This window comes from Ailuropoda melanoleuca, chromosome 13 (assembly GCF_002007445.2).
Source record: "Ailuropoda melanoleuca isolate Jingjing chromosome 13, ASM200744v2, whole genome shotgun sequence".
Lineage (NCBI taxonomy): Eukaryota > Metazoa > Chordata > Mammalia > Carnivora > Ursidae > Ailuropoda > Ailuropoda melanoleuca.
Window position 1 is genome coordinate 69,019,882 of NC_048230.1, and position 22,805 is coordinate 69,042,686.

Sequence of the window (22,805 nt, forward strand, 5' to 3'; positions counted from 1 at the left end):
TTGAAGGACAGTTTTAGGAATTTTCAGGCAAAAAAGAGGGTGTGGGAGAAGGACTAAAGCAAGGAGGGTGAGGTCTCCAAGCTCCTGCTCTGGAGCCAGACCACCTCCTTCCCCAGGGACAGAGTCCCTCTCCTTCTTTAGAAACCTGACTTTGCCACCAGGTAACTTATGTTGACCAGACCTTCTTCCCCCATTATCCTTCTTGCGGAAACTCAAGCCAGAAGGACACAGGAACCTCAAACTTAGATCCCAGCTTCCAGAAGCCTCTGAGAACAAAGAGGATTCCAGTGGCCATAACTCACTTTCTTTTAAAACTGAATCTCTGAGATCATTACTGATCCAGCGTCATTTTGCTCTGGTCCTACAATCACCCTCTCCTCAGGTGTGCTTCCTAAGCCCACTGGGACAGGGCAAACCTGCAGTGTTTCCCCAGAGAATCAGTTTTCCTTGGAGATTTGGGGAAAATTATTTGAAAGTATTACTGCTATATTAAGACAATCATGTCTTTCACTAAAAAGGGAGATTTTGAAAAAATTTTGCTGAGCCCTTATAAACTACACCCTCAGCCTCCCAAGGGTACATCTTTTACTCCCCTGATACCATTAAGGAAACTTCCCTGGAAAATTTAGAAAAGTATTTTTGCTAGTTGGAAGAACTCACTTGTAGACAAAGGTTATTTTTGGCGAATGAAGGACAATGAAGGGGAATTTCAAGGTTTATACTACAGTTTTGAATCCTTTCCCTCTGTAACAAGAAACAAAAGATAAAAAGAAAAACCTAATACAAAAAATAAACACATGTGGTTTCTGGGGGAAAAAAAATCCCAGAGTGCTACTGAATGATGGGTAGCCTGCAGCCTCACAGAGTAGAAGGCACGTTCTGGGACCTCCTCCCTGCACCCATGCCCTCCCCACCACCCCCAGCCCCGAGTCTAAGGGAAGGAAGGCACATGTTTACCTGTATATGAGATCATTCAGGTAAAGGGGACCATCGGGGAATTGTGGGAAGAAGGTGCAGAAAAAAACAGAGCTTTTGGAGTCAGAAACTGTGCCATAGTTGTGAAACCTCAGGCAAGTCATTCTCTAGACCTCAGTTTCTTTTTTTTTTTTAAAGATTTTTTATTTATTTGACAGAGATNTTTTATTTATTTATTTGACAGAGATAGAGACAGCCAGCGAGAGAGGGAACACAAGCAGGGGGAGTGGGAGAGGAAGAAGCAGGCTCATAGTGGAAGAGCCTGATGTGGGGCTCGATCCCGTAACGCCGGGATCACGCCCTGAGCCGAAGGCAGACGCTTAACCGCTGTGCCACCCAGGTGCCCCATCAGTTTCCTCATCTTGAATATGGCTTTAACACTGTCTTCAGGGTACTGTGAGGATGATATGAGTCAAGGTATATAACACACCTGGTGTATTCTGGGTACTCAACAAATATCACTCCTTTCCTATCCCCAATGCAGTGTAGAGAAAAAAAATCTTTTAAAACATTGGTGGGAGCGGGAAATGATAAGAAGGGTGGCTAGGGACGAAAGGCCCAGAAACCAGGGTACCAATTATAAACCAAAATCCACTCAGCAAGTGTGGCCACAGGTGCAGTGGAAAGCGGGCCTCTCTGAACCACAAATCCAATCTGCCGTGGGGGCTGGAGGCAGCATTGGGGCTCAGCCTTTAGACCACATGATTACACAGGAAGAGAGGGAGGCAGAGAGGCCTCTTCAACCTAGTGTTTAAAGACACACAGCAGGGTAAGCATTTCAGTTATTTTTAGTTAAAGAAAAACAGCCTTTTCCAAGGGTGACAAAATGAACTGAAGGTCAGAAGGAAGCAGGGTGTGGGCTGCTCAAAGCACTTGCTCCAAAATCTGGAGGTGAGGAAAAAAGGCCCTCCCAAGAATTCAAGGGTGATTGGCCAGCAGAGGGATGACTTTGATGACTTTGGTCACTGGGTTGGTCTAAGTAGGCTCTAAGGTGATTTCCACCTGCCAGCTGGTTGACATGATTAACATTATTATTCTTGGGGGCTATTAAATTAAGGAATGACGCAGGGAGCCAAGAGAGTGGCTTATTCAGTTGGATTCTGAATCACAATCAGGAAATAGTCTTTATCTGCAAAAGAGAAAAATGAAAAAATAAATCACTAAATCATTAAATCATTACATTACATAAAAGGGGAGGGGAACAATAAAAAGCATCAATGCTCAGGCTACCTCCAACTGTTGGGAAAACAGAAGATAAACTTGCAAGTTTCCCAAAGGGGCTTCTACCTTGTGGCTGCTGGGAAAGTGGAGCCCCTCCCACCCGGCAGCTATAGCCTGCAGCACATCCTCTTTTCTCATCCTCATGGTACCACAGGCTACCAACAGGGAGGTAAGACTATCATTCCCATTTTCTGGGTAGGAAAACTCGGGTTCAGAGAATTTAAATGAATTGCCTCCCACAGTGGTTCTCAAACTAGAGGGCACCTGAATTACCTGGAGGGCTGGGCTCAAAGCAAACACTACTGGGCCCCACCCCTAGCCCTCTGGATTCAGGTCTGGAGTGGAGCCCACGAATTTGCATTTTTTAAATTAAGTTTTTATTTTTAAATTGTATTTATTTCTTTAAAGTTTATTTATTTACTTACTTACCTCTCACTACACCCCACTTGGGGCTCAAACTCACAGCCCTGAGATCAAGAGTCACACGCTCCTCTTACTGAGCCAACCAGGCGCCTCTAATGAAGTTTTTAATTTTAATTCCAGTATAGTTTAAAGAATTTGCATTCTTAACAAGTTTCCAGGTAATTCGGATGCTGCAGGTTCTGGGACAACCACTAGGTTAAGGATGCTCTTCATTTTATTTTAGAAGAAATTGGCGAAGCAGGGCATTTCAATTTTATCCACTTAAACCACAAACATTTATCAAGGCTTCCATGTGCCCAGTCCTGGGCCAAATGCTTCTCATATGGTACCTCAATAAATACTCTATGAGACAGACACTAGTGTTTTCCACTTCACGGAGGCTCATAGGGTTAAATGACCTGCCCAAGCCAAGGCAAAAACGCCCCGTGGGGTAGCTAGCTGGGTTTGACCCAGATGCTCTGCACGCCTCTGGTCTGCCCTCCTCTGAAGAGGGGAAAAATGGCAGGACCTTGGCCTTGCCAGCTTTGTGTGCTGATTCAAACCTAAAGTTTGCTTCTTCCCATGACTGGCTATTGCAGATAAGAAGAAACAGATTTTATAAGACTAAGAGTTTCATGGCTAAGCAATCTGTAGAAGTTAAAATCACAAATAAAAATAGAAATAATTAACAAGCCACCAACAGAAACGGACACAATTAGCAATACTAGTGTCTCTTCTTCCAAATATCAAGCTCTAAATTCAATAATATCACTCCAAATACTTTGTGGGAAGCAGAGTATTAAAGCGTGATTATGCTGCATTAACTTGGCCTTGATATTAGTGAGGTAATAAATGAAAACCAAAAGTCTGTCTTAAAACGTCTTTTCCCACAGGCTATTCTGGGCCAGGACGGGGTGAAATTTGGCCCACGTACGGAGGACCAAACTGTCTGAAACTACCTGTTGCTAGTTGTGGTCTGGGAAACAGCTTCTCAGTTTGATCAACCAGAAAGATTAGGTGGGAAGAAAGGGTCAGTGGACTTCCTTCCTGGGCAGGGCTCTTCCACCTTGTTCCCACGGTGTGGGGTGCTAATTATAGTCCCAGAAGGACTCACTCAACATGCAGCAGATAGGCCTGTTCTATGCTGGGGGTCATCCCTGTGGGGCTTGTGCTCTGTGGAAGTTCTAAGGCAATCTAGTCCTAACGCTTCAGAGGCTCTGGTCAGTGGCTCCTGCCCACAAGAATTCTGGCACCAAAATAAAATATATATATAGTTTTGCCATATCAAAGTGGGTGAGTCAAGGTGTCAAATTATTGATTTTCATCTTAAATACCATGTCCCACAGACAATCCTGACCCCATCCCCACTGCTCACCCTACCTCTTACTTCCACAGTGCAGTGTCAGCAATGGAGGGAGATTTAGGGAATCATTCATATACTTACTCATCAACTATCTGTTAAATGCTTACTATGTGCTTACAGATCTCTGTCGTCTTGGAACGGTCTAGGCGGGGAAACAGACTTAAAAATGCAGATAAGCAGGCTTGTTGGCTAAATGAAAAAGGCAAGATGGAGTGTTGCCAGCAGCAGGATGGCATGTGTGAGGGCCCAGGGAAAGAAGCTGAAGTCTCTTAAAGCTCTGAAAGGCAGCAGGGTGACTGGAGAAGTGGTGAGGGTGTTCAGAAAGAACACTCACTGTGTTGAAGGCAACCTCAAAAAGTCACACAGCTCCCCAGTATAAGAGAATGTGTGCATGTGGCACTGTGAGAATGTGAGTGTGAGACAGAGTGAGCGAGCAAGAATGACAGGGCGTGAAGGCCCTCCCTGCAGGCCTCTGTGTGTCACTCAGGAAGAGTCCAGCCATTCCCTCTTCACCACCACTGACAAAGCTAAGGGGCTTCTGGGCCCACAAACTCCAAGGAGAACCTCTAACTTGGGAGTTGCCAACCCTGGACTCAAGCACCAACCACACCCATGAACTATGAATGCCTGTGGGTCCTCAAGGGCAAGCTGGAGATACCTTTGCTGTTGAGCTGAGAATGGATGGTCAAGAACTTCCAGATGACTCTACCATTCCAGAGGAGATGTTCTTGGAAGCTTTAAGTTAAGAGAAACTGTCCATGGAGAATCTAATTTGGGAACCACATCATTTGTCCTTGCCTCACAATGTGTGCCTTCCTGTGGGCACAAAGTCTGCTCTGACATGCAGGGTCAACAGAGGGACCATTCCCAGCCTAACTTTTAGGGAACTAGAGGTTTGTGTAGCCACACAACATGAAGTCAAATCGTGAGGGATTTGAGCTAAAATATTTCCGAGTCTTTCGATCCCACCCAAAGCCAACCCACTCAAAAAGATGGGGGTGTCTCAGGAGACCAGAGCAGGATAGTACCTTACTAGACACTTTATAGACATGGAAATAGTAGTTCAGAGATATTCCATGACTTAAGGTCACACTCAAAAGAGATAAAGCTGGGAAAACATGTTTTGTCTGCTGCAATCTGGTTTTCCTCACAGAACCTGAGGCATCATAACGGGTTAGTAGGTGATGTATCAAATAATGATTAAACTGATATACAGCATACTGCATGTTTTTGGAATAAGTGCCTCTGAATTATCCTATGTTCTTCTCTGCGACCAACCTGCTCTGTCCCTACCCCTCTAGGGAGTGTCCAAAGGAGACTGTGAGCCCCTGTGACTGGGTCAATGGTTCTCCCCTTTATATCCTTCTAAGCAGCCAGACTGGGCCAGGACAGGCCTGAAAACCAACACTGCCCTGCTACTGGGGTGGGTGACCCATCAAATTACCTCAGAATTCTGCAGCCAGCTTCCTCATCATCTGTGTTGCCAAGCCCAAGGACATTCAGCATCCACAGCCTCCATACTACCCTCCTTCATCCAGGCCCTAATCACAATCATATCACCCCTGCTTTTTAAAAACCATCACAGGGTCAAGTCCACAGAGCTTAGTTTGTTGTCTGATGCCTCTTCGAAAATGGACCAAACATCTCACCTCTCACTTCTTCCTACACATAGTCTGATGGCCTAGACGAGCTGCACTGCAGCCCACCTGCATCATCACGTGCACACTTAACTATGTGGCACAGCCAAAAAGAGAGAGGGAAGAACAGAAGTAGTAACACAAAAATAGTCCTGGACAATTAATCTGTCCACCACTCCAGTCTGTAAATGTGAGTGAGGTGATGCAGGCCAGGACAGGTGGCCCTGTTGTTCCCTCCAGTGGTCCCAGTCCTTGTGGGCTCCTCCCAGGAGGTGCATTTCTTCATCCTGTGAATGATCCTAAGGCCTAAAGACAGGCATAGTTTGTACTACACAGCTCTTAAACTCAGGCCAAGCACTGCATGAGAAACAAAAGCAGCAATCTGTTCCAACACTGGAGGAAAAGCTGGCCATACATGGTCCAGAGAGACGGGACTGTACTTTAGAAGTGGGCAATTTAACATTTTTTTCAAGGATAAAATGACCATACGATATTTTTGTCTTGTGCTGTGGTTTCAAATCACTGAGTTCTTTTTCCTTCAACCATAGCTTTCCCATCCCTCCAACTTGTTTATACTCTTTCCTGTGCCTTCTAGATTCAGCTCAAATGTCCCCTCTTCTGGGAAGACCTAATCACACCTTCCTTTATGTTCTGTGAGACCACGATTCCCCTCTGTGGCCTACACTCTAGTACAGGGTCTGGCCTAGAATCACAGCTAATAAGTACTTGTTGGGGATGCCAGTCAGAGACTGGCTAGGCAGTGAGGCAATCAACTCTGTACCTTCAATTTTTCAGGCCTTGCAGTGGCACCTATGGGGACATCAATGTGCCAAGCCTTCCTGATAAGCTACCCAGAATATGCTGGGACAGTCTGCTCCCAAGTGGGAATGTGGAAGACCTCTTACCTGGTGCAACCATAATTTCATTTTTCTTGGAGCGAATTCGAAGGAAAGTGAGGTCATTCTGGGGGTCGATTTCACGCACGGTGCTCCGGGCCTTCAAGATGAAGTTGTGCATAAGGTTGGCATACTGTGTGGTGGTGGGATTGTCCATGGTGCTCTTGATGGGAATGCCTGAGGGGAGAGCAGAGACTGAGTGGAAGTTGGAGCCCCTTTCTGCCCAGCTCCCAACCCCACACCTTTAATTCAAGAGAACTGGACTAGGAGTTAACAATCAATGCCATGATTTACTGAGGGCTTGACAGGCACAGTGCTGAGCACTTCAAGTATGGCAGCACCAGTCCCGGGAATTACTTTGGGGGTGGAATCACCATCTTCACTCGCCAACGAGGCAACAGAAGCTTTGAGCCTTCACACAGCACAGAAGCAGTAGGGCTAGGATTCAAATGCAGGCCTGTTGCCTCCACTGCTGGGCTCCTTCCACAGGGCCACACTATCTCGACTGGCTTCCAGCAATAAAAGGAGAGACTATCATTCAGAATACTTAGAACCTGAACAAAAAGGACAGCTCTTGTGAATTTGTAAATACTGAAAAGTAGGAAGAAGAAAAAAAGGTCAGCCTGTGCCAAGACATTATCACTAGTGCTTTGCTCCAGTTCCCACCGAGGCAGGCTTAGGGCCCAACTGTAAACACATGTCTATACACATGATTAAATTAAAGCGTGTTTTTCTGTCTGCATATACACTTATAAACAGCATTGCTACTGCTTTCAAAGAGCCCACAAATGGCCATTCCACAGAATTAACCATTCCTCTATTGTTGGTACACAGGCTGCATTTTTTTACTTAATTACTGTGCAGTGAACACCACTGTGTATCAAGCCTTTTCTGTTTGGAAGATTGTTTCCTCGAAATGAATTATTACATGGACCTCCCTTATTGGTCAGTGCCTATCATCATGGAGGTGAAAAATGGGGCTCAGATTGAGCCACCTCAGGACACAATTGAATCATCAGGTGCCTATGAATCACCATGACATATCAGCAGAAGGTTCCACTGAGGAAGGCTTAAGTGCCCATAGCTGACAGGCATTTGTGATGAATGTGACACAAATGGCTCTTCACACGTAAGCAGCTAGATTTGGGGGCCCATGACCCTGCTGGTCTGGCCCATAAGTGACCAGCTTAAGGACTGGCCAAAGGCAAATACCCTCAGGCCTACTCACAGGTGGCAAGAAACTGGCCCAATCTTGTCTTCCTAGGGCACAGGAACAGGAGAGTGGGCAGAAGGGGACATAATGGCAAGAGAAGCAGCTAAGTCAGAGAGGATGTTTTGAGCCAAATGAAGTCATGACGACAGACTGTAGTGATCACTTGCCTTTAAGGGACAAGAGCACTAGGTCACTAGGGCTGCTATTGGGTTCTGGATGGCGATAATGTGCCCACCAAGGCCCCATGAGGCCTCACTCCATAGCAGAATCTTCCTAAGGATGGCAGTATGAGCAGCTGAGGTGATGACTGAGTAGGAACTCGGAAATCTGATGACCTGGACTTATACCCTGGCTCTATCCCTTCATGGCTATGTGGACTTATACAAGTGATTTAACCTCTCAAGCCTCCATTTCTTCATCTGTAAAATAATGCTTGTGCTGTGAGAATTAAATATGGCTAATTTTTTTTTTTTTTTAAGATTTTTATTTATTTATTTGACAGAGAAGACAGCCAGCGAGAGAGGGAACACAAGCAGGGGGACTGGGAGAGGAAGAAGCAGGCTCCTAGCGGAGGAGCCTGATGTGGGGCTCGATCCCAGAGCACCGGGATCACGCCCTGAGCCGAAGGCAGACGCTTAACAACTGTGCCACCCAGGCACCCCTAAATATGGATAATTCTTTAAAAATGTTTGGAAAGATTATGAATGTAATGTTGGCTTGTTATCAACATCACTACACAATAAATTCCATCCCCCAGGTAACTTGAGGAGCCAGTATCAAGGCCTGGAGAAGTCTGGATGAGCAAACTCTTAACCTTCTCTTCTTATATGCCACAAGGCAATCTTCTCTCAGGTCCCTCTGCCTGAACTTTCTTTCTTTCCCCCATTCTCGCATAATTCCCATTGATCCCTCAGGTGTCCATTTTCTGGTGATCTATCCACCTCCAGACGTGGTCAATGCCCCCATTCTACCATCCCACACTATTTTCCTTTAGAGCCATTTCTTCTGTAGTTTGATATCACACATTATGGAAGTGACCAGGACCAGGTCTGATTTGCTCATCATTGTCCTTAAAGAGACTTCACTAAGCACTTACTGCAGATAATAAATGAGTGCTCTCAAGGACTCCTTCAGCAGTTCAAATACTGTCATGAGTTTGATCACATTTCTACTAAGTGAGAGGTGTACAAAGGAGACAAGAAACCAACCACTTGTTGGCTCACTTTCAAAACAAAAGAAAACATAGAGGTAGTGAGGAGGCGGGACAGGGACCAAAACTGGGGAGAATTTCAAATAAGGGTAAGAGATCAAGTCCAGATTCACATGATGTCAGAGCTGGGGACACCACAAAGATAGCTGAATGATTAGGTCATCTACTCCAAGCTTCTGCCTTCACAAACGGGGACTGTGCAGCCTGCAGAAGTAGCTGGTCACATGGGAGCACAATTTCTAACTTGTGGCTCAGATCTGTCAAGACCAAGGTTGTATAGCCAGGTCCTCCCACCAAACCCAGCTTCATCAACCGACAATAAAAAACATTAACAATATTTAACAGAGGCAGTAGTCCCCTGCCTTATCTGTGGCTTCACTTTCCATGGTTTCAGGTACCCGCATCGACTCTGGTCTGGAAGCAGATGACCCTCCTGATCAGGTGAATAGTAGCCTAATGTTGCCTCACAATGCCTGTGTCATTCACCTGACTTCGGTTCATCACGGAGGCAATTTTATGATCTCACATCATTACAAGAAGGGTGAATACCATATAAAAAGATATTTTGAAAGACCACATTCACATAACTTTTATTATAGTATACTGTCATAATTGTTTTATTAGTAGTTATTGTTGTTAATCTCTTATTCTGCCTTATTTATAAATTTAACTTTATCCTAAGTATGTACATAAAGGAAAAACCATAGTATATGTAGTGTTGGGTTCTATCCTGGTTTCAAGCATTCACTGGGGGTTTTGGAATGTATCCCCTGTGGATAAGGGGGGACTACTATATTTATTAAGCACCAATTAAGTGTTGACATTGTTCTAGGTGCTGGGGATATAGCAGTGAACCCAAGAAACAAATCTCTGCCCTCATGAGGCTTACACATTTGAGTCTTTTATGTTGCCCCATGTGGGTAGCAGCAGAAGATGGCCGGAGGTCTGAAGAGGTACGAATGGAGTGGAATATTCCTTAAGTTCTCGGTAATTACACTTAAATTCACACTTTTACTATGCAACATCATTTAAATTTGGCCAAGGTAAAGAGATCAAAGTGCAGTGGCAGGTGGTTGGTAAGTGACTGGGATAACGGTGTGTCATTAGTTCAGGGGCAAAAGCAATCACTTTAGACTGCAGTGGTCCAGAAAGGCATCATGCAGGAAAAGGCAGCTGAGTTGAATCACAGAGGCAAGAAAGCCCTAGAGGGGATAATAGGAATCCCTAACTAATCATCCTTAATGGAAGCTCCAGAGAGCTTAAAGGCCCTATAGAGTATGAGTTCTGACGACCTCCATCCACAGCTGGGTGATCTTAAACAGGTCACCTAATTTCTCTCAGCTTTGGGTTCCTCATCTGAAAAACGGGCAATACCCCTGCCTTCCAGGGTCATGGTGTGAAATGTAAATGAGAGACTAAAGTGGGAGGTCTGTAGATGGGACACAAATTAAAAATAAATGAATACACGCAATAATTTTAGCATTTATATGGCAGTTACCACACATCAGGCACTGTTCTAAAAGCTTCCCTTAAAGGAAGGTAGTATAATTATCCTCATTTTACAGATGAGGAAACTGGAACAGAGGGGTTAAGTGATTAGTCTAAGATCACACAGCTGATAAAAATTAAGTAGAGCCAGGATTCAAACCTAGGCAGTCTGGTTCCACATTCTATATTCTTAGTCACTGGGCAATACTGCCACATCAATATATGAAAAAGAAGTGCTCATTAGTATCCAAAAGGTAAACAGTTGGTGCTATATTCTCCCAATGAAAAAGCTCAAGTTTTGGGGCAGTTTTAAGGCAAAACTGAAGGCTGTGGCTTGCAAATACTGATGGATGCCTACTCCCTCCCTATTTGGGAAACAACTCTGGGAGCTGTTCCTTCCCCATGGGGTCAAAAAAATGTCCAGTCTGAGAAGACAGTCTCTCTGGGAGATATACAAATGGTCTTCCAGATCTTGGAGCAAGAAGCAGCCAAAAGAGATTACCCGGATCAACCACTCCACTTATGGCAGCAAAGGTCTGAAGAAGAGAAGAGGAAGCCTCAGGCCCTCCAGCTGAGCAGTGGCAGGCCTGAGCTGGAACCTGTTCCTGCCTCCACAGTGTCCTGAGGGCACCCAACCTGCTGCCTGCTTTGACAAAGCTGGGGAGCATGTGCTATGCGCTACGTAGTTCTGGGCTGGCCAGGGTCTGACAACCTGGAAAATAACATTCTAACTAAGTACATGCCACTTCTACTTCTTCACCCCTGATGACTTTCATTCTGCTCTATTTAAGTAAGTAGGCATTACTTAATGCCTTTCTAAAATTCTGGGAGAATTCTGCCCTTCAAAAAAGGGCTAGAATGACAACACATACACACAGAGCTCTCAAGGAATCTCAAACAAATCAGAGTTGACTAAATGCACTCCTCTAGAGAATGGGGGAGCCCAGCTGGGTGACCCTGGGCACGGCCTGGGCCACAGACCAGCAGCTACTCTCTGTTCCTTCACAGTACAGTGTGGGAGAGAGAGCACAAGTGCATTCAGACAGACTTGGCATGAAATCTTGGTTCTCCAACGGCAGGCAAACCAATTAAATTTCTAGACTCTTGTTTTCTCCACTGCAAAATGGAGACAACAGGATTGCTTTAGGGAATAAATGAAACAATATGTTTGTAAAGCACTGGCCTATGGGCTGGCACAGAACAGGTGTCCGATAAATGTTAGTCCTTTTCTTCACCATGTCTATTGCAGTTTGGGAAAATTAGTATCTGTACTCTTCTAGTTGTTGAAAAAAATGCTATAGAAAAGGAGGGAGGGATGCTTGGGTGGCTCAGGGTTGTGAGATCCAGCCCTCTGCTGGGCTCAGCGCTGGGCATAGAACCTCCTTAGGATTCTCTCCCCCTCTCCCTCTGTCCCTCCCCACCCCCAAAAGGAGGGAAAAGCTATTGGCATTAAGAAGTTGACCAGAGTATTATCTAGCAAAAAAGCAGAAACAGGGGCACCTGGCTGGCTCAGTGTGCAGATTGTGCAACTCTTGATCTTAGAGTTGTGGGTCTGAGCCCCACACTGAGGTAGAGTTTACTTAAAAAAAAACATAGAAACCATATAAATGGTGGATGGCTGATAAACATTGCAGTGGAAGTTAAAAAATCTGCTTACGTAAATCATGGAAGAAAAAGAGCCAAAAAACAAGCTCATGAGTAAACATATGCAAAAGAGTAACAATTATAATAATTATGACCAAGAGAAGACGTACCTGGTCAAGGGCTAGAAAAGCATGGCATAGTAAAAAGTATGATCTGTGAGGGGCGCCTGAGTGGCACAGCGGTTAAGCGTCTGCCTTCGGCTCAGGGCGTGATCCCGGCGTTGTGGGATCAAGCCCCACATCAGGCTCCTCCGCTATGAGCCTGCTTCTTCCTCTCCCACTCCCCCTGCTTGTGTTCCCTCTCTCGCTGGCTGTCTCTATCTCTGTCAAATAAATAAATAAAATCTTTAAAAAAAAAAAAAAAGTATGATCTGTGAGGGCAGTGGGATTGAGTGAATTTTTCCTTTTTAAAATTCTGGAATACCAATAATAGTCCTAGGACACTGGAAGTGCTTAAAAAGGGTAAAAATCAGATCCTGTACATGAAGGGGCTTAGTAAACAGTAAGTGTCATGCTGTGTTTGGGCTATTTTCTCGGGGCCTGCCTGTGAGCAGGTCATGATGCAAGGGAGGGCGTACCTTCTGTGTTCACCACGATGATGCCCTGTACTCCTTTCTGGCTCTGAAGTCGCTTCAGTGTCTCCTCCACCTCTGCCTGCCAGAGAAAACAAGACCCAGGTTAGGAGGGGCCAGTAAGACTGGACTGACTCCCTCATACTCCTGACAGATTAATCACACATTTGTCTTCCAATAACAAACAAGTAACACCCAGGCATATGGCACCTCCTCAAAGCTCCCCAGGTCTGTTTGGAGTGGTCCCTAGGCCATCCCCAGGGCTTAACCCATCTGCTCACAAACCCCAGCATGGGGCGGGGCTACTCCTGGCTCTTTGCCCACTAGGCACTATTACCCCTCCCTGCTTAGCTAATTTGGAGCAGAATATAAATACCATTCTTGGGAGTATATCCATGACTCACATATTTGGGACACTTGCGGGACCAGACTCTTGATGATTTGAAAAAACCCAAACAGTGGTATCTAACAGGAAGGAGTCTAAGTTGTCATTTGTGGCCCAAACAGCACAAATGAAAATATTCCAAAGGAAGAAAAATGACTCCATGAGGATAAACTTAGCGACTTAGTAAGCTACTATCTGAGACAGAGTGACACATGACACACAGGCACAGGAAATGTGCCTGGGGAAGGGGCTCATTAATCCTGATTCTCCAGAAACTGGCACATGGCATTTGGGTCCTCACCCTATCATGCCAGGGCTTCTATATTATCACTCCCATCTCTTTTACCCTTCCTTCAACTCTCCATCTCCATGGCCATACCTCCCTCCGTCCACATCTTTTATACCCTAACAAGGAAATCCAATAAATTCTTCTAGGCCATCTAAGACATTACCTCTTCCATGAAGCTTTTACTGATCCCCAACTCTGGAGTCTTTGCCCACTTCTGACTCCCCAAACTCTTGACTGTACCTCTCTAGGAATGCATTAGGTACTGGATTACTTAGAGTTTCTACAATGCTCTACAGAATAGGTGCTCAATAAACAGCTGCTTAACTGAACTAGGCCTAACTCTGTGGATGGAAACTGACCTTAAGTGTGCTTGTTCTTAGGAGGCCCCTTCCAGACCAGTCCAGAATCCAGGCAGAAGCTACTCCAAGGCTGAGTCAGACTATGTTAAAAACAGATGCCATCCACCTAAAGAAAGTGGTTCCCGACCCACAAGGGCTAATGAATTGGCCTGGAGGGGAGGAGCTTCTAAACAGTGATGGAGAGAGCACAATGAATTACTGTTTTTCTAGTAGGAACAAGGCTGACAATCCAGTCACTACCACCCACTCCCCAATGATACAAGAATACTCAAATGCTAGAGAGAAGAGCAAACAAGTTCCTCTTACGAGACGGCAAATAGCCTGACACCTCATAAATCTGGAGCCTGAGTAAAAGGACAGGGCTAGCTCTGTAGACATGAGTACAATACAATGGGTCATGCATGTATGAGGTCATAATTCATTCAAGACTTTCACTGAACTCCTATTAAGTGCTATTCTGGAGAGGAGGGGTAAAGTACAATAGTGGTCAATATTACACAGGACTCAATCTGACCTGGTAACTTTCCTGAAACTCATCCTGAGGAAATAACTTAAAAGAAGACTACAACAAGATGTTTGCTGCTGTGACATCTGCAGTTGCAAAAAACAGAAAGAGCCAAAAATGCCCAATAATTAGGAAAAAAGCCAAATAAATTACAGAATGTCCATTCAGAGGAATATAATACACACATTAAATGGTAATCAGAATATTTATATCACCACAAAAAGTTTATAACATTAAGTGAAAACAGCTGTGCAAAAATAAAGTGCTTGATGAGGGCAACCACACGAAAACAAGCAAGCTAGGACTCTGAAAAAAAGAAAAGCCACACTGAGAGCAGGGAATTATAGGTAAGGTCTTCTTTTCTTTCTTTCTTTATTTTTTTTTCTTTTTCTTTTTTCTTTCTTTTTTTTTAAAACCAGCCTCTTTTTACTCCATCATATTGTTTCTATTTAAAAACATTTTTGGGGGTGCCTGGGTGGCTCAGGTGATTAAGCATCCGACTCCTGGTTTCAGCTCAGGTCATGATCTCAGGGTCATGGGACTGAGCCCCGAGTCAGGCTCCGTACTCAGTGAGGAGTCTGCTTGAGATTTTCCCCCCTCTACCAACTCGTGCTCTCTCTAAAATAAGTAAATAAGCTTAAAAACAACAACAACAAACCCAAACATTTTTTTAACCCTTCTCTGTGTATCCAAGAAAGAGATCTCTAATATGGGGACGTAGGGCTCTGACACGCTCAACATTGACAGCTCAGTCAATGTGCAATCAACCAAGGGAAGGGAAAGAAAGCTAAAATCAAAGATGTCAGAATAGAGGTCTGAAATATCCCCTGGAGGGTGTAAAGTGGGGCTGAAATTAAAAAGATGAATACTTTATAACTGCTATTCATTTCAGTCCTACTTCAGGTATATGGGTACCTTCTATGTCCCAGACATTGTTTTAGGCCTGGGGATGCTATAATGAACAAAATCTAACAAAAGCCCTTGCTTTCATGAAGCTGACATTGGGAGAGAGGCAGACATTAAAAAACAAACGAACAAACAACAAAAAACCCAAGTAAAATAGAATGTCAGATACAGTAGGGAAGGGGGCTCTGGAATGCAGGAGCTGATGGCAATTTTTTTTTAAAGATTTTATTTTATTTATCTGAGAGAGAGAGAGAGCACAAGTTGGGGAAAGGGCAGAGGGAGAAGCAGACTCCATGCTGAGCAGAAACCTGATGTGGGGTTCGATCCCAGGACCCTGAGCCCATGATCTGAGCTTGAAGGCAGATGCCCAACTGAGCCACCCAGGCAGGCAATTTTAAGTAAGGTGGTCAGAGAAGGCCTCACTAAGGTGATAGCTGAGTAGAGATCTGAATGAAGAAAATGAGGGAGCTAATGTGGTTTTCTAAGGGGAGTATTCCAGACAGCATGAAGAGCAAGTACAAGAGTCGGAGGTAGCATGTTCCAGGGCTCAAAGGAGCCAGTGTGGCTGAAGTGCAGTGAGCAGCAGGCGGCCAGATGAGAGAGGTAGTCAGGGTCAGATTAGATTTCCGTGGGTTTGGCAGACCACAGCAATGACTTTGGTTTTTAATGGGGATGATATGGGGAGCCACTAGCAGGTTTTGAGATGAGGAATGACAAGATCTGATGTTTCAAAACAATGGCTCTGGTTGCTGTGTGAAGAACAGACTGCAGGGGGCAAGCACAGCCTGTCTGAGCCTGAGTCTTGATGTGTGCTGCTCCCTCTGAAGGAAGCAACCTTCCCTCCCTCACTCACTGCTTGATATAACTAACTCCCAACTCTTTGGATTCAGCTCACGAGCCTTTGGTGGGAGACCTTCTCCCCTCTTCTGTCCCTCTTCTGGGTACCCCTGCACCCTGCCTTCACAGCACTTACCACAGTGGGATGTAACTATCTGTGCTCCTCTACACCCAAAGCACCCCAGGAACAAGGACCTCAACTTTATACCACTACCCGGCACAGTATAGACTCAGTAAATACTTAAGGAACAAATAAAAAGCATTTCTACAACCACGTTTTACAACCATGTTTTACTTTTCAAGTATAGGAGGAGGGACATGGCCTTACAGTATCCAGGGTAAACAAGAGCTAGGGTTTAGGTGATCCTATATTTAATGAGAACCCATGACCAAGACCTGGCTGCTTAAAGAAAACACATGCCAAGAAAGGGAGGACATACAATTATACGTTAACCTGCTCAGTACCTGCTACAGATCAGATACTGCAATGAATGTTTTCAGACATCTCTCATCTGAACCTTCCACGTTAGTAGGATCTCCATTTTATAATGAGGAAACAGATTCAGAAAGAAGTTTTGCCCAAGGACATATAGCAGGTCAAGAGAAGAGCTGAATATGCCACTGACCACAACTGATGAGGTCCTTGCCTGCAGGGAGCTCACATTCTGGTGAAGACACTTTTTTTTTTTTTTTTAAGATTTTCATTTATTTAATTGAGAGAGAATGAGGACAAGTGAGAGAGAGCGCAGAAGCAGAGGGGCAGAGGGAGAGGGAGGAGCAGGCTCCCTACAGGGAGCCCAATGTGGGGCTTGATCCCAGGAATCATGACCTGAGCTGAAGGCAGGTGCTTAACTGATTGAACCCCCCAGGTGCCCCAGGATTTTTTTTTTTTTTTTTCATGGCTGATGGTGAAGAGACATTCAAAAAACAAGTAACCAAGATTCCTGCAGGGTACAGGGACAGGGCTGGGGGCAGGAAAATATACTTTGGCTAGTGTGGTCTGGAACACCTGAGGATGTACTCTTTAAGCGAAGAACTAAATGATGAGAAAGAAAAGCACTCCAGGCAAAGGACTGAAAGCAAAGGCAGTGAAATGGAAACAAGTTTGGCATGTTTAAGGAACAGAGGGGGCTAGTATTGCCAATAATTTTTGATTCTTTGCTAATTTGATAGGCAAAAATCATACAACAGAAAGTCAACTCATCTTTAAGAATTATCAGTGAAGTTGAAATGAAACTTATTGCCTATTTACAACTCTCATTTTTGAGTCTTTCGATTTTTCCTCATATCTATTGATTTTCAAAAACTTTTGTATGTTAGAAATATTTGACTTTTGTCTAGTATATAGTTAAATAAAATAAAAATATTTTTCTGTAAGACTAGAGAATAAGAATAGTCTTTTCCAACATGATCCCAACCAGTAGGATGAAGCTAGGCCTGGGTGAGTTGGGGATCATGAGGTCTAAAGGAGTCTCTAGGAGACAGCAGGGCACCAGCTACCTATCTGGGTTCAGGAGAAACTGCTTAAAACAAACCTCAAGTTCAGCCCTGAAAGAGTGAAGAAGAAAAACTGATGTTGCCAAAAAGCCACAAGCAGCAACAGGGACATTTACAGATAGGAAAGGACAGTCCTAGGCAGGCATCCAAGTCATGCCAGCTTTAGATCAGAGTTTGTCGTTTCTGCAGAGCTATCCAACTGGTATCAGAAATATCTGAGTGGATATGCAGTCCCCCAAGGTTGGCTCACATCTCCAACTTCCTGTCCTGCTCCTAGAGAGAGCCCAACTGGTATCCTCCACATCCTGGATTGTAAGTACTACTAACATGGGTGTCTGCATCAGGCAAGAAACAAGCCTTCTGGGTTCTTTAGTTCCCAGGTGCATGTTGTTGACAGACAGAAAAGCAAATGATTCACAAAGAAACTGACCAATCTGACTGCTAAGCATAAACATTATGATTTGTATAAAACAAAAATGAAACAAAAGGACAAAAAAAATCTGTATCTAATATAACAAAAGAGTAATTCCAAAACATCACACAAAATGATCAAGAAAAATAAAGTCTAGGGGCGCCATGGTGGCTCAGTCGGTTAAGCATCTGCCTTCAGCTCAGGTCATGATCCCAGGGTCCTGGGATAAAGCCCACCATCGGGCTCCCTGCTCAGAGGGGAGTCTGCTTCTCTCTCTACCCTTCCTTCCTATTCATGCTCTCTCTCTCTCACCTTCTCTCTCTCAAATAAATAAAATCTTTAAAAAAAAGAAAGAAAAACAAAGTCTAAAAATTAACTAAGTGGGCAAAAAGGATACTAGTAGAAAATATACCTAAGAGAAATTACAAACATATAGAAAAACGTTCACTGTTTCCTAAAAAACAGGAAACATTTTATTTCATTCCTAAAAAAATGAAAAATTGTACCAATGATTAAGTATCTTTTTAAATCTAGCAGTTATGGCAAAACTGGTACAAAGGCAATTCGACCTTTTGGGAAAGCTACAGGACAACACTACTGCAAGACCCATAAGTTTTGGTCCCTTGGCCTCAGAAGTTCTTTTCCTGAGAATTTCTCCTAAGGAAATAATCTAGTAATTTTTTAAAAATTTAAAAATTACACATACAAAAGTACTCATCACAGCATTATCCCAACTAATGAAGAACTAGAAGCAACCCAAATGTACACCAGCGGGAATGGTTTCGCAAATTATGGTACAGCTATTTTATCATTATGTAGTCACTAAAAATAATTGATCACAAAGATGATGTAGCAACAAGGTTAAATCTCTTTGGACATTAAAACAAACACAAAAGAAGTAGAATGTACATCTTGAAAAATAGGCACATGTGAACCAAGAGGAAGGAGAACATACAAAGATGAAAACAGTTGTGTGGTGAAGTAAAACTAGAGAGAATTATGGATGATTTTTTTTTTAAGATTTTATTTATTTGACAGAGAAAGACAGCCAGCGAGAGAGGGAACAGAAGCAGGGCGGGTGGAAGAGGAAGAAGCAGGCTCCCAGTGGAGGAGCCTGATGCGGGGCTGGATCCCCTAATGCCGGGATCACGCCCTGAGCCGAAAGCAGACGCTTAACGACTGAGTCACCCAGGCGCCCCATGGATGATTTTTATATCACCATTCTGAAGGGCAATTTGGCAGTTACTACCAAGCTATAACATATGCACGCCAGCAGTAACACTTCTAGGAATCAGCCTATATCGTACATAGACACTAGCGTAAGCACACACACATACACACACACACAAAAAACCAACAGTTATTGCAGGGGCACCTGGGTGGCTCAGTAAAGCGTCAGACTCTTGATTTCAGCTCAGGTCATAATCTCAGGGTCCTGGGATGGAGACCAGAGTCCAGCTCTGTGCTCAGTGGGGAGTCTGCTTGAGAATTCTCTCTCCCTCTGCCCCTCACCCACTTGCATTCTCCCTCTCAAATAAATAAATCTTAAAAAAAAAAAAAGCCAACTGTACTGCAGCATTGTCTAGAGTGAAAAACTGTAAACCACCTAAATGTATTTACAGCAGTGGAATATTATACAGTCTTTAAAAAGAATTAAGATTTGTATACATTGCCATGGAAAAATGGTATTTTTAAGTGAACAGAATGAGCTTTAGAAAGAGATATCTCTTTCTATATATAGCCTAAGTAAACTTAATATGTAGAAACATAAACGTTCCAGTTTCATGCAATAAATAGCTTATATGTAAATGTGCTTATGCACTAATCAAATTTAGGAGGAAACACACCCAACTGCCAACAGTCGTTTACCATAGGGCAGTAACATGGGGACCACATGCACATTCTACATTACATACTTTGAAACTACTTGAATTGCTTAAAATGTGCATCTAAATATGTTCTGCTTTTATGAGTATAAACATAGCAGCATGGTACAGGTTGCAGTAAGCTACCATTTGTGTCAGAAAAAGAGGGAGCATATACATGCCTGTATTTGCATGTAGATATATAAGAAACTAACTTTCAACTCTGGAGACTGAGGCCGGGGATCAGGGCTGAGTGGGAGATTTATTTTTCAGTTAGATTGTTTCAGATTATTTTTTCTGTGTGCAGGTATTATCTGTTAAAAATTCATTTTTCTTTTACAGTTTAAAAAGTGATGTGAAAGATGAAGTTACATATGTTCGAAGTATTATTACATGTTTTTAGTGATGTAAACACATTCTTTATGCTGTAATAATACATGAAAAAAGCAGAGTCCACAACTGTGCATTCAATAGGAGCTAAACTATATTAAGCGAAAACTGAGGACAGAAAGCCTAGAATATGTCTTCTAACGAAAAGCGCTTGCCTCTAGGTCATGGCACTGTTCCTTTTTCCTTTGCCATTTTTCTTGTGGGCTTCATATTTTTAAATAAGATTTTTGATTTCACATTTTAGAAGTCTCTTCAAGTAATCTACAAGTCGGGAGGATAAAAACCACGAGAAAACAAACCTACAAAAGCATAAAGAGCCAACAGTTCCTGCCAGCAAGGCTTTGGGATGCCCAAGGGTGGACCCCGCCGATTTCTGATTCATGCACCAAGTTCTAGACGCTCGAAAGAACCACACGGACAGAAAGGCGTCAGTCAAGCTTCTACGGTTCAAATCTACCTCCGCCATTTCCTGAGGCAAGGTATTTAATTTCACTCGGCTTTAGACTCCAAGTATGTTAAATAGGGATAATGGTCGCACCTACCTCACAGAGTTGTGGTGAGGAGAGCCAAGATACGGAAAGCGCTTAGCAGCGCCTGACACAAATTAAGCTTCCAGAAAACATTATCATTGTTATCGCGCAACTAGGCCCGGGACGCTAGGATGCAAGGGCCTGTTGGCCGGCCTCCCCATCTCCGTCAGACCCTCGCCAAGGCCCGAGCTCCTGCTTCCGGTCAAGGATCAGCGCGATACGGTGGCCCCGCCTCGGTCCCCTCGGTCCCCTCGGTCCGGGTCTGGAGGCCCGCGCTGCCCGGGTTCCGCCCTCCAGTCAGCTCGGGCCCAGCCCAGCCCCGCCCAGCCCCGCGGATTCCCAGCCCAGGACTCTGAGACGCCCCCGGAGGATGGAAAGCCAGGCGTAGGGTGGTGGGCGGCCGTGCTCGGCCACCTTCCGGCCGCCAGCCACAAGCTCCAGGCCGACACTCACCATCTCCAAACGAACGGGTAGCTTCGCGACGCCGGCACTCGGTCTAGTCCCGGTACGCTTCCGCGCCTGCGCACAGCACCCTGTCAAAACGGACAGTTCTGATAGCCTATAAGGAGCCAGCGTGGGACGGGTGGACAGGCGGGTCTTAACTCCCCCAGGGCTTGTAGGGAATTTACCAGGCGCTGTCCGAAAGTGAAAAGTAGAGGAGCGCTTTCAGCTATGGAAAATTCACAACTCCTGTGCCGAAAGATGCTGGTTAGTGGTGTCAGAAGAGGATTTCAACTCTCAACCGAGGTCTGAGCTGGCTCTGGAAGCCCTGGGTGGACGGTGGTAGGTTGAGACCCCCTTTGCGCCCTGGTTAAGGCAAATTGAGGCGCGGTGCCAAAATCCACAGAAGGCACAGTAAAGTCGGGTAGTGGGACTGGAGTCATGCGTCTCTGGAGTCTCCAGAGCGACCCCCTTGGGAATATTCCAGGCAGATTCTCAGATGGAGTGGTCAGCCTGGAAGTATGCAGGTTTAGTACTCCCAGTTCAGCCCCACCCCTGGGTTACCTTGGAGAAACCACTTTACATCTCTGCTCCCTCATTTTCTGACCTTTAAAAGGGGGGAGCCTTCTTCGCAAAGCCCTACGTTGTCCTATCTTGTTCTCTTGCCTTTGTTAGAGAACAAAATTCGATGGAATAAATTTTAAAATCTAATTGACTTTATTACACGACTCATGAGTCGGGCAGCATCCCATCTAAGTAAATAGAGGGAAGCTCTGCTGAGCTACACAGACTTTTACAGTCAGAGAGAGGGCATTAAAAAAGAAAGCAATTTATCAGCAAGGAACGAATTATTTAGGCCCTTACGAGGGGAGAGGAACGGATCTGTCAGTAAATTTACTAGTATTGACCAGAAAATTCCATGTTGACTGTTTCAAGGTTACATTCCTGGGAAGGTTGCTCAGTTCAGCACAGATAATCTAACTCCAATTTTTGATTCCACTGTAGCCTCTCTTAGTTAGGGAAGGATGTGGTGCTCCTTCCAGGGGGATTTGGATGTTAAGAGGATCGAATAGTGACTTTACAGTGAGAAAACTGGGCAGACACCATCTTAATCAGAGCATCAAGGTTAACATTACTAGTAATGGAATATAAACGTTTAGGCAGGCAGGTTTTGGAGTCACAGTCCAGAATTCCAGTTTGCACTCTTGCCACTGAATAGCCTCAAGTTAATCACTTTGAACCTCCATTTTATTATCTGTAAAATAGAATTAATCATTTGAAAGTGGCCAGGAAGACCAAATGACAGTTCCACGTGGCATATCTAACAATGTTTGGGACATAGTAATAAATGTTGATAGTGTCCTGGGACTAAATGAATACAGGTGTGGTATTGGTTGCTAGGATGGGGAAGACAAACAGAAGAGCAGGTGGGAATTAGAAATGAGGAAAAATAACAGCATGAGTGTTTTCAGTGATCCGTAGGTATGACTGCACATTCTCAAGGTGCTGTCCTGTGGGGTGCCCTGAGGAAACCCTCCTGCCCACAGCAGCTCTGCTTAATGGGAACCTGTTAATAAGGGACAAACACTGACCTTCTGAGGTCTCCAATGAAGACCCTCCTCTCCTTGTCAAACGGCAAGATACCCTAGAATCCTCTCTGCAAATGTCACTATTAGTTCAGCATTAAAAACAAAAGCAAAAAACAGAACAAAACAAATCCCCTTAGCCTCTCACCACTGGTTCTATTTTAAATGAGAGCATGATCACCT

The 22,805-nt window shown here is 44.4% G+C and overlaps 1 protein-coding gene across 1 annotated transcript; it reads right to left on the reverse strand.

The window, feature by feature from the left end:
- Positions 1 to 1,352: 1,352 nt before the first annotated feature.
- Positions 1,353 to 21,200, reverse strand: DYNLRB1 (dynein light chain roadblock-type 1). The gene is made up of 4 exons (XM_002916395.4): positions 21,049 to 21,200; positions 12,627 to 12,702; positions 6,504 to 6,671; positions 1,353 to 2,104 (listed from the first exon to the last, which is right to left on the reverse strand). The coding sequence occupies exons 1-4, from the start codon at positions 21,049 to 21,051 to the stop codon at positions 2,061 to 2,063; spliced, it is 291 nt and encodes a 96-aa protein (XP_002916441.1). The 5' UTR covers positions 21,052 to 21,200; the 3' UTR covers positions 1,353 to 2,060.
- Positions 21,201 to 22,805: the final 1,605 nt, after the last annotated feature.

Bases quoted from the DNA above. Each gene is read 5' to 3' on its own strand.
- DYNLRB1 (XM_002916395.4), bottom strand. The intron at 6,672-12,626 runs GTACGCCCTCCC...CTCTCCCCTCAG, and splicing joins CATCGTGGTGAACACAGAAG to GCATTCCCATCAAGAGCACC. The intron at 2,105-6,503 runs GTAAGAGGTCTT...TCTCTTTTGCAG, and splicing joins TGAAATTATGGTTGCACCAG to ATAAAGACTATTTCCTGATT.